Genomic DNA, 11,818 nt, shown 5'->3' with positions numbered 1-11,818 from the left:
GAAAAAAATGTTTACAAGTATAAAAAACTATTTAAGCCACAATTCTGACATTTTAGCATAGACACTAGACTTTCTTATAGCAGTAATCCACAAACCAAAAAAAAGTAAGGCATTTTTCCCGCCAAGGAAAATAAATATATGAAGTGGCGCGATGAAAACAAAGAAATGTGTTTTAGTAATATTTTTTATTATTTCTTTTCCTCACAATCGATATGAAATGCATAACACACCCCATTCTCACCCTCAAACTTTAACTCGTCTCTCAACTATTTGTACTTTTTAGTATGTTAAAAAAACGCATTTTTTAATAGGTATGGAAGTTTTACTAGCCAAAATGGCTCATGACCACCAGTTTAAACAATATTTTTTCTTAAGCCGGGAAGGTAGTTGTTGAGGGGTTATTGTGGCACTTTACACAACCGCAACTTGTTTACGTTCGTTTTAGTTCGTCTAGGTACACTGCGTTACGCTTGCGCTCAGGAAACCTATTGATCGGCGTCGCAGGACAGAAAACTGCCAGTTAGTAACCAAGCTTCGACGGCTCGTTGAACATATTAATAATACGAATCGATATAATCGCAGTTAAAAATTAATGAAGGTAAAAAGTCCGTTTAAAGCTTCTAAAATGAAGGGGCGCAAATCCGACGAGGGCCAGCTGTTCTGTGTGTCTGATGATCTTATAAACCTGGAGAACTTAAGGGACGGCTTAAAGGTAAGAGAAAATTTATTAACATAGCGACTTTATATTCCAGACCAATACAGATCGAAGGATTGATGAGGGAATACGATGTATCCAATTATCCCTTCTAAATTCTGAAGGGACCTTTCCAAAATATCTAAACATATTGCGTACATAGCAATTAAAAAAGTGTCTTATCCGTTTAACGTTATTTAACGTTATTTAACTTAAGGGACGGCTTAAAGGTAAGAGAAAATTTATTAACATAGCGACTTTATATTCCAGACCAATACAGATCGAAGGATTGATGAGGGAATACGATGTATCCAATTATCCCTTCTAAATTCTGAAGGGACCTTTCCAAAATATCTAAACATATTGCGTACATAGCAATTAAAAAAGTGTCTTATCCGTTTAACGTTATTTAACGTTATTTAACCTAAAAAAACAATACTAACATTATTTCTATTCGTTTTTGAAAGGCTATTATGTCGGATGGACAGCAATAAAGATACTTAGGCTGGAGCGCGCTTGCCTAGATGATGCCTCTATTCATTATTAGGTATTTATTATTTATACGTGTCTTACGTAACACGTACGCGATAGTGTATTAGTATTTTGGCTTTCTTCGCTAGGCACTTCCGGAAAACGTGATTCTATTTTTATATCCAAAAGCTCAGCATAATATCTAATTCAAATGATACCTTGGCACGTGGGAGTCAAGCATATGGACTTTTTTTGTGGTGAATAAGCACTATGACTAACTGTGGTCCGCCCATAGGATCCATATTCATCTCTATTTCAAGTTTAAACGTTCTACACAGACAAGGGATTCAGCAGATAGCATTATCTGTCAGTGGGAAGAAAAGAGAAACATGTAGTGGGGAGAAAAGAGAAACACTGGTATGTTAGGTCGAAGTCATGTTTGTTAATACTCGAACAATTGGAGTTCCTTTGTGTGGTAATCTTCCTGAAATAACAGTTGAGCGGACAGTTATGGATGTTTGACAGCAGTTTCGCTGCGAAATTTTAAACTGAGTTTAAAGTGCTTTAAAAACGATAGGCTCTCGGATTAGACAGTTAGCTGTATCACACCAGCTGCCCTTGCTCTTGAGTCACTTCACCAGCCGGTAAAATCAGCCTTTAAAGATGGCCTACAAAAATTCAAAATTGCCTTGAACTTACTTTGAACCCTTGTCTGCGGTCTTCTCGCCGTAGCGACTGCGCTATCCAGCGACGTGACGACTCAGACACCATCTGTAGCCCAACAGTACAAACCAAATGGCTGGCGCGAACCGCTCCGGAACACCACGCATCGCACGTCAAGATCATTTCCCGCCGCGGTTTTGCTCGCAAGATGTTCAAAATTAATTGTACAGTATGTTGTATAAATTGTTATTACACGTCACTTAATCCACTAATTTCATTTAATGACGTCATCCGCTTGTAGTTTCAGCTCTGCATTTTTAAAGCATAAGGGTACAATCACATTTTTCAGCACATGGATTCGCATTTTACTGGTCGGTGGGTTTTGATAACAATTTGTGACAAGTGTTACCTTGCATATATCCGCAATCAGCTGAGTGAGGACGCTTTCGCTTGCGAACCTAAGCGACGATTTGGCATAGGTACTTTAGCAGTAACTGAGTGCTGTAGGGTTTGTAGCATTATCTTATCATGTGCAAAGGAGATTCGATAGGTAAAAAAAATTGCACAATTATATTGCACTTTAATTTTAATGAAATGTAATTCTTATACTTTTTGTTAATTTATAATTGATGCTTATTTTAATTTAATTAATCATTTTAAATATAACATTTGACGGAGCACTCAGGGCTACTGAAGACAGCGCCATTGTACACACACGAACATAGAAGAAGTTAAAAGGCTGTAAAAAAAAGCAAAGTAGCATAACCGTATCACGACAATAGTGAGCTGACACTTATTCAGAGTAAAAGTCGCACAAAGAAGGTGTCTGACACCATGTCAGAGGATAACTGACCGCGAAACAAAAAAAAAATGCGAATCGCTGCTGACATATGTCCTTTACCCATAATTAATAATTTCATGCTGCGCTTCCCGCCGATGTGGCAGTCTCTCTGAGAGCAATAAAACCGGAGTTTGGTGAGATTGCTATACACACAGCTTTTACATATTGGTTTGTGTGGCATCAGCACTGCAGTCGGGTGTCAAACGAGTGCTTGTTTATAGATTTACTGAACCCTTTACGGATTACTCCCTTGTCTGACTGAACGTATCTCCCCTTCCTTGTTAGCGGCGTTTAAATGAGCGTCCTGCGTGCGATGAGCCACTATTGCTTGGGCGGGTTTTTTTTTAATATTGATCGCGTGCAGGAACGCCGCTTTGGACGCAGGTTAGACGGAGATCTCGCCCTAACCTTATATAGGTATTTAGTTAAAATATTTTAGTCTATGGTCCCTTATTTGTTCTGAAATTATAAATATATATAGATATATTGTTAACAGATACATAATTCATTATACTATATTTATCATAAAACTTATGCATTTAAACATAAAAAATTACGATAGCTCTGTTTGAACAGAAAAATGGCCGCTGAACCAGAAACCTATAATTTTCCTTATAAGGTACAGGATCCTCATTGTCAGACTTAATCGCATTTGGCCAGTTTTTTTTTACCTTAGCGCACTGCTTGACTTACCTACTATTTGATTCGCCTCGAACTAAGTAATGCAAGTTTTTCCTTTTATGCTTACCATAATCTGTGTGGTTCAGTCTACTATTTAAACTTTATTTATGAAGGTACCTACTTCATTACATAAGTATTTATTTTATATAAAATTAATATCGTTAATACAAAAGGCCTGCTTCTGATTTATATATAAAATAAAATATTTTTTTCTTAATTAATTACTTAATTTAAATTATCATTTTTCTAGTCCGGTTAATGATGAACTAAAGTGTCTTTGTGATAAAACCGTTTCTGAGAATATTCGTATTGACTAAGAATTAGCGATTTTAGAGTAGACATCTTGCGGCTTAAGAATATATTTATTTCTAAAAATCATACCTAAGAGTAATGTTTCTACGTCAAAATCTTTACTTTAGGTATATTTACTCGACTTTTTTACCATTTTAGTAACCTAATTTTATCTATAGAAAAGGAACTGCCTGTTAGACGACCATCTTAAAAAATTGCACATTGAGGATGTAGAGTAAGTGCGCCAATTATGGACCACCATAGAGATTTTTTGTAATAAAACTGAATTATAAAAATGAATCAGTCTTATATATTTTGAACAGTTCGATAAATAGTTGGTAACAAAATCGATTGTTAGAATTCTTAACAAACATGAACATCTTGGAGAAAATCAACTTTTTCTAAAATATGACATTATTGCGCATTTGCAAAAAGTGTACACAAGGACCACATGTTTTCAATGATGGACCATAGTAAATTGGGTTCAAAATTATTTAAAAAAATGGATGAAATCGAAAAGCCGATTTTCTTTCAATCTTATGGTTCGGAACGCCGTAAGTGATTGGTCTTCCCTTTTTATAGGCGTATAAGCGTAGTTTTGGGTACTCCACATGTTTTGGAAGCTGTCAAAAAACCCATTTGCTTATCTCGTGTAGCTTTAGTTTATTTTGCCATTGCATCTTTATCATGTTTCTCTGGGTTTTCCTTTGGTTTTAGAATTAGTAGATGTTATCCTAAAACATTAAAATTAAAATATAGCTATAGTATATAGTCCATATTTAAAAAATGCTGGTGGTCCATATTACAATACACTTACTTTTCTAGGTTAATATTGTTGCTAATAAAAATATAAAAACTATTGGATATTACAACTTAACATGAATTATTGTAAAATAACTCACCTTTCCCCTAGTTTGAACCACTTTACCAAACAGTAATATTTGCATTGTTATTTATAGTATTTTACATATGTTATTTATACTTAGGGATAAAATTATATCGCGTGTAGATGAAAACAAAAAAATGCTGCCGTGAATACGCGCGTTTTTTCTGCTGACCAGCAATCGACTAGCGAGCTGCGGTAAAGGTGGGGCGTAGCGTGCGGCGACCGATGGCTTAATAAGACTCTCTACATTAATCTACCTGGTACCTATAACTTTCGGAACAAGTGGAAAAAAAAAATATCTTCAGAACAAGAAAAAAAGATCTCCTTTTTGAATTAGTATAACGGGTAATTCATAGGTTAAGGTGAGTTATCAGCTGAAAAAGAAATCCAAACACTTGAACTCCCAAAGTAAATTAGACCAGATTTATCAATTTAGAACCACTAATTCTATACCTACTACTGATTTTTATATGACCTAAGCTAAGAGCGCTAACTGCATGGCTGTGCATGGGCAGGAATCAAGAGGAGATATTATTATTATTATAACACAATGTGCCCCTTTCACGGTTCTATCCTCTCAGAGCATGAGAAAAGTAAATTTTATCCCTTGTTATTGGATATAACCGGGACTAACATTTTGTCTCCTGCGTATGTTAGCCGTGCTGTAGAAGATTAGATTTAAGCTTTGAATCAAAGTTTCTAGATAGTAGATACCAATTACCAAGGCAACTGTGCGTTAGTTTAGTATTAGCTAGTAAGTTTATCTACTTGTAGCTATTATGATAATCTACCTAATCCTATGTTATTAAATATCTGTTTTTATTTTCTTTAGAAAGAGAGGGCACTCTTGGAGATTATAAAGAATAGGCTCATAGTCGAAATGGGCGGAAGAGTTATTCCCATACCACCGAGAATCCCAGAAGAGGCACTGACGGTCACCACGTCGCAGGGTGACAACGAGGAGAGTGGCGGCAAGGAAGAGAGTGACAAAAAGGGAGGAATGTTGAAAAAGAAAATGAAAAAATGAATAAATGCTTTATTGTCATAAAGAAAAACAAAACAGAATCAAAAGTAAACACATAAAATATATATACAAATTTTGTTTTATTTTGCACAGATAAAAAGTGTACCTGTTCTCCGAACTAGTTGAGACTGTGTCTCGGAAAACAGGGCTAACCCGCTCGATGACATAGCTTACTACTAGAAATTAAGATACGAGTACTTGTGCATACAAGTGGTATGCCCAAGTACTCGTGGTTGTGTTTGTACGTGTCATAAGTGTCCGTGTCAGATTAAGCGGGTGTGTGTGTGCTAGCGAGTGTATTTGTGTGTGTGTGTGCGTGTGCTTGCGTAAATGTACGAGTACCTATGATAAATTGGTAAAAACGATTTTCAATTCACCCAATAAATTATACTAGAATCTCCTATACATTTTCGGTTACGGCGTAATTTTGTTTAAGAAGCCACTTTTTAAGATTGCTTTTATAATTATAAGTAAGAATTCAGAGCGTGCAGAGAAAGGGCATGATGTAACTTGTTAGTAATGATTTCAAAACAGCAAAGTGATCAGTGGCAGTGATTTGTAAAACTATTACTTCGCGGAGAGAGCAGTCTTTAAATTAGCATGGTCAAGGCATGTCTTGCTATGAGTTGGTAGCACTTGACCAGGATAGAGGCCATGGTGAGCAAGGAGATAGTCCATTGTGTGAATAGCCTACAGATTACTAGCGAAATCTATGTTAGTATCCCCTAAAAAAACAATATTTTTGGTTGGGTCAATAAATGCATACGGTCTGTAGATACCAACAATTGCCAAATCGTTACCTATATTATTTATAAGGCAATTAGATTCCAATGCATCGGGATCTATAACTTTTACATTACATAAGCTATTCTGTATGTACACTACTATTCCATCGTTATGATTGTAATTTTGACTAGTTTTAAAAGTGTTATAGCCTTCAAGTACCGGAATAATAGGATTACAGGAAAGCCAGCATTCAGATAAAACAATAACGTCACAGGAAGTATTAATTATTTCCAACAACATTAAAAGTTCACCGAAGTTAGCCTTCAAACTGCGAATGTTTTGTGTTAAAATAGTAAGGCACAAGTTTGACGTGGGTAATAAGGCAGAACATTGTTCGGGATCACATGCTACTGCATCACAAAAGGAGACGTTATCAATGATAACAATAAAATCATTTACTGGAGAGAACTTTATAACAGGTTAACAAATGGCAAACCAATTTTCGGTGGTAGGTCAATATATATGGACAGCTAAAATGTTGATGAAAAACGCGTGACATATTATAGATAAAGGTATAAACTTCCGAACATAGGTCTATTATATAATACTCATAGCTCGCAAGAAAGTGTGGTCGGTTTATAAAATGAAATCAAGATTATTGTTCAGTGGAAATATATTAAAATCTGTTTATAAGTCGCAGAATGAGATTTGGGAGGATTTCTAGTTAGTATATAATATCTAACAATATTAGGTATGCGTGTGAATAGAGTACACATTGATGTTTGTGTATATTTTTTTACAATAAATGTAAATTGTGGATAGATTTATAAAGCATCTTAAAGATAAAATAAGGCTAGAGGTACAAAGAGTTAAACGGACGAGTAAGTTGTAAGAATAAATAATTCGAGAACAGATACAAGTACCTAGTCATTCTTTTTCAGAGCAGCTAAGTCGCTTTCATTCTTGATTTCGATTTGTGGACCGCCTTCCGATTTCCGTAAGTATATACGGCCTTTATTGGTCCAGTATTTGTACTCTAAAATTTTTGGCGACTCACGGGCCATTGCAAATAGCTTTCGGTCTTTATTTGTTAAACTCTCTGTTACGTAAATTGGCATTTTAGGGACAGATAATCCAATGAATGTTGCTGGAGGACCATGTTACTGGTCGCAAAAAGGATTAAAAGTTACAGCTAATCCTCATTTTTGGTAAGTTCCAAATAAACTACGTATAATGTATTGATTTTAGTTCCCCACAAAAAAAAAGAAAAAAAAATTTTGGATAGAAGCAGGCGTTACTTTGCGGAAATCCATGATATATTATCAATGACTTTACAATGCTTAACAATTATTAATTGTAAAGTCAACATCTCCTGAGGATGCTCCGGTTTCGGAGCGAAACCTGCGTAGAGGGTATATTGCCGAAGATCTGTTTGGTGTGGAGTATAAGGATTGAAGAAATTATAAATTACACCACGCAGATTCTCCTGCCTTTCGCGGAGTATAGCAAATTAAGCTTAATTTTGATAATAGACCAAAAAAATCCTGCCATAACGTGAATAGTGGCTACCAGGTAATATTTTCATACTTAATATATTTTATGGTACCTAGACCAGGGTCGATAATTTTAAAAATGGTAAAAGGTGAAAAAAATTACCGTCCGTTAAAAAAGGACGAGAATATGACAAAAATTAAAGGAAAAATAATTTACGGGCGATCGGAGGTAGGAAGGGGGTGAGTTTTTAAAGGTAAGAAACGGTGTATCTCAATTTCCGGCAAAACTACAAGTCCTATGGAAAAATATTAAATGACCAAGTTGTAGGTAATAAAGAGACCTACAGCTTTTGTGATTACACTTTTTTCACACATCAAAATTTATGTGAAAAAATTCAAATAATCAAATTTTTGGTTTTTTATTTTTATCTTGTACAAAATTGTGAAATCTAACCTTTTTACGTTTTGAACATTTACCATAGTAACGTATATATATTTTTTCAATTATCAGAAAAAAGAGATTTCAGCGAACAAAAAATTCCCCAACTTTTTTAAAAAGCTAATAGATAGATAGAAAGTCTTTATTGCACATACAGCTACAAATTAAACAAAACGAAAGGTAAATAAATATATATGCGCAAAGGCGGCCTTATCGCTTGAAGCGATCTCCTCCAGACAACCTTTGGTTGATGAAGCATGTTTAGTACGGAAAACGAAATAGTGCAACATTCAATTTAAAAATAAATAATTGATATAATACATTACATACTCGTACTACATAAATAAAAAATAAAATAAAATAGCCTTTTATTTCAGAGAAAAGTTACATTTAATTTTATCATTAAATCAAGCTCTGTGTGCCTCACGCCAAAGGCCTCCTCCAGCTCTCGCCAGTGCGATCCTGTGCCACCCTTCACCATAGTGGACCAGCTGTTTCAGCTCGTCTTCCCAACTTCATAATCATATATTTGAGTATATATATATATATATATATATACTCATATATATGATTTATCTGTATATTATATATATATAAATACATAAATCATTACATATTTTACTACATGATGGATAGGAAATGGTCTTTTACGCGCGATTTAAAGATGTTTAGAGATTTAGACTGTCTTATTTCTCTCGGTAGCTCATTCCAAAGGTTAGCCACCTTTCCCTAAAAGAATTGCCATACACTAATGTACGACTAGCAGAAACCTGTAACTTGCTGTCATTATTAGCTCTCAGATTTAAATGAACATTGCTACCAAGAAAGGTAAATCGCTCTTTTAAGTAAGGCGGAGATTGAGGATAATATAAGATTGAATAAAGGAGAGAAAGAGCGTGTAAGTTTCTACGGGAACGAATTGGTAGCCACTTTAATTGAGCACGATATTGGGACACATGATCAAACTTACGTATACCAAATATGAAACGTATACATAAGTTTTGCAGTCTCTCAAGTTTTTTAGCAGTGCTTCGAATAATCCAAAATTGGCAGTAATAAGGTATTAGCTAGTTTTTTTTTAATTGGTAAAAAGTTTTTCCACCGCCTTAAGCACCGAACAGTGCCAAAAATCTTACGACTCATTTCAGAAACATGTGGCACCCAGGACATGGTATTATCCACAATGAGTCCAAGAATCGTGACCAAACTGCTTAACGGAATTACCGTACCATTCAAGATATCTGGCGGGAGACTATTGTAAAATAACGAAGAAAGAAAATAATTACTGCCAACAATGGTAACCTGAGATTTACTAGCACTTACCCGAAGACCAAAAGATCGATCGAAAGCTGATATTTGGACGCGAGAATTTTCGATTGAAAATTAGCGTGTTTTTTCGATATTAAGTCAAAATAAGGTGAAAAAATGAATATTTCAAATCAAAAAAAATTGTGTCTAGAGAACGTAACATAAAAAGGTAAAGTTTTCACAAAATTTGGTAAAAAAAACTTTTTGCATAAGATAAAAATAAAAAACCAAAAATTTGATTATTTGAAAGTTATGTGAAAAAAGTGTAATCCCAAAAGGTTTTTTTATTACCCACAACTTTGTCATTTTATTTTATTCCATAGGACTTGTAGTTTGCCGGAAATTGTGATACACCGTTTCTTACCCTTAGAAACTCACCCCCTTCCACTTCTCGACCTCAGATCTGCCGTAAATTATTTTTCCTTTAATTTTTGTTATATTCTCGTCCTTTTTAAATGGGTTTCATCCTACTTTTATTTTTTTTGGTCTCAAAATTATCGACCCTGGTCTATTATGCATGGTTGTGTATGTATTAAGAATTGAGTCGTTTCCTATTGTCCGTGGAGCAGAGCCTAACGTCAAAAAAATACATCTCCAAAAATCCTCCTTTGCGAAAAATACTAAAGAGAAAAGTAGTGATAAAATCTCTTATAATGAAGTTTTAAATTATATATTAAGTATAATAATTTATTACATTTTTTTCAGATTTCTATAACGTAACTCTCTAAGGCTTAAAATTCTTGCAACCTAACCCCTTCAAAAAGAGAACACCTTTCTGCTACCTGCTGCGGTTCTCACTTGCCAATCTGCTCAAAGAGGAACTGGAAGCATCGACGAAGAAATGATAACGTTATCTATGGTTATCATCATAAACAAGAGAGATCTATTTCAAAATTAGCTCAGATCAAGATTTTTTGTAGATCAAATCAAGCTTAGCTTGAACACCTTTGTGGCCTGAATTTCAAAATTCTCCAGAGATCTATTCTTCAGAGTCGTTTACACGCATTGCCAAATATTTGAACAAAAATTAAAATATCAGATACTCCTCTCAAAACTGTAGCGTAGGAGCAATAATAATTGATAACCCACCTAAATACACCTAAGAGTATTTGGAAATCAGTATTGCAGTTTACGAGTTATAAGTTATATGAATCAAAAACGTTCGATTGGTTAGAAATAAGTTAGTGTTACTGAACAGACAGACATTAATTAAATTATAAGCATTTTCTTAGGGGACGCCCTAGTAGCAAATTAATAGTAATTTTGCAAATAAATTCTGTACTTCTTTTTTTTTTTGTCATTATAATGTACTGAGGCTTAATATATAAAGAATAAATAATTATATTTCTTGGAGTGTTTATTTAAATTTCAACCCTGCTTTAAAAAGGACGAGGTTTTTGACTTGAATTAAGACTTGCGATAAAACTGGCATAAAAAGAAAACAATCGCATAAAACGAAAACGATCGCATAAAAGACATTTTCAAAAAACTGTGAGACAAAACACGTATGAAAGACTTGCATAAAAGACACTTAGTACAGTCATTACAGTAAGTTCACCTCGGAATTCGAGATACCCAACTGTAAGTCTGTAAATACTTGTTATATTGACACCCTAAAAGTTGTCTCAAAACCTACATATTATGGTAGGTATGGTAAGCAACTATTAAATTTCAAGGTCAAAGGTCACAAAAATCGGTTTTTTGCGCTTTTTTAGAAATACCCCGTTTCTTTGTTATTTGTATTTATTAACAATATTGTAGAATACAAAATTCTCTACAAATTTTGTTTAAGAATTTTTTTATACATTTTCGAAATAGAGGGCGGAGAGCGCACTTCAGGTCAACCGGTGCCTCCTGTCGTAGGTTTTGAGACAACTTTTAGGGTGTCAATATACAAGTATTTACAGACTTACAGCTGGGTATCTCGAATTCCGAGATTCTTACCTAATTTAAGCTTAAATGACTAGACTACTGGTGGTAATAAGATGATTAATGAATATTTTTACAAAATATACATAAATACTTATAAAATACAGATTTCATAGAAAAACCTATATACCAACAATTTTATTATGAATCTAAAACAGGACTCCTTGATCCCTACACAATTGTTGAGAAAATTTTATGTTGGGTTTATTAAAAAATGAAGCGCCTTGTTGATTTAAATTATATTTTATTCCTATATAAACATCAAGTTTGATCGAAAATTCTATTTCATTATTATTCTCATAAAATATGTACTGTAAACTGTGTTTTTATTAACCTATAGTATTAAAAGGACATCCTAAAAAATTTAATACA

General features: G+C 34.2%; 1 protein-coding gene across 1 annotated transcript; it reads left to right on the top strand.

Moving 5' to 3' along the window:
* The first annotated feature begins 546 nt into the window (after nt 1–546).
* On the top strand, nt 547–5,598 carry LOC120636693. The gene is made up of 2 exons (XM_039908271.1): nt 547–712; nt 5,360–5,598. The coding sequence occupies exons 1-2, from the start codon at nt 593–595 to the stop codon at nt 5,552–5,554; spliced, it is 315 nt and encodes a 104-aa protein (XP_039764205.1). The 5' UTR covers nt 547–592; the 3' UTR covers nt 5,555–5,598.
* The last annotated feature ends 6,220 nt before the right edge of the window (nt 5,599–11,818 follow it).

This window comes from Pararge aegeria, chromosome Z, assembly GCF_905163445.1.
Source record: "Pararge aegeria chromosome Z, ilParAegt1.1, whole genome shotgun sequence".
In the NCBI taxonomy this organism is placed as follows: Eukaryota; Metazoa; Arthropoda; class Insecta; order Lepidoptera; family Nymphalidae; genus Pararge; species Pararge aegeria.
The sequence above is the reverse complement of the archived record's forward strand: the minus strand, read 5'-3'. Positions and strand labels throughout refer to the sequence as shown.

Bases quoted from the DNA above. Each gene is read 5' to 3' on its own strand.
- LOC120636693 (XM_039908271.1), top strand. From the start codon at position 593: ATGAAGGTAAAAAGTCCGTTTAAAGCTTCTAAAATGAAGGGGCGCAAA. The intron at 713-5,359 runs GTAAGAGAAAAT...TATTTTCTTTAG, and splicing joins ACTTAAGGGACGGCTTAAAG to AAAGAGAGGGCACTCTTGGA.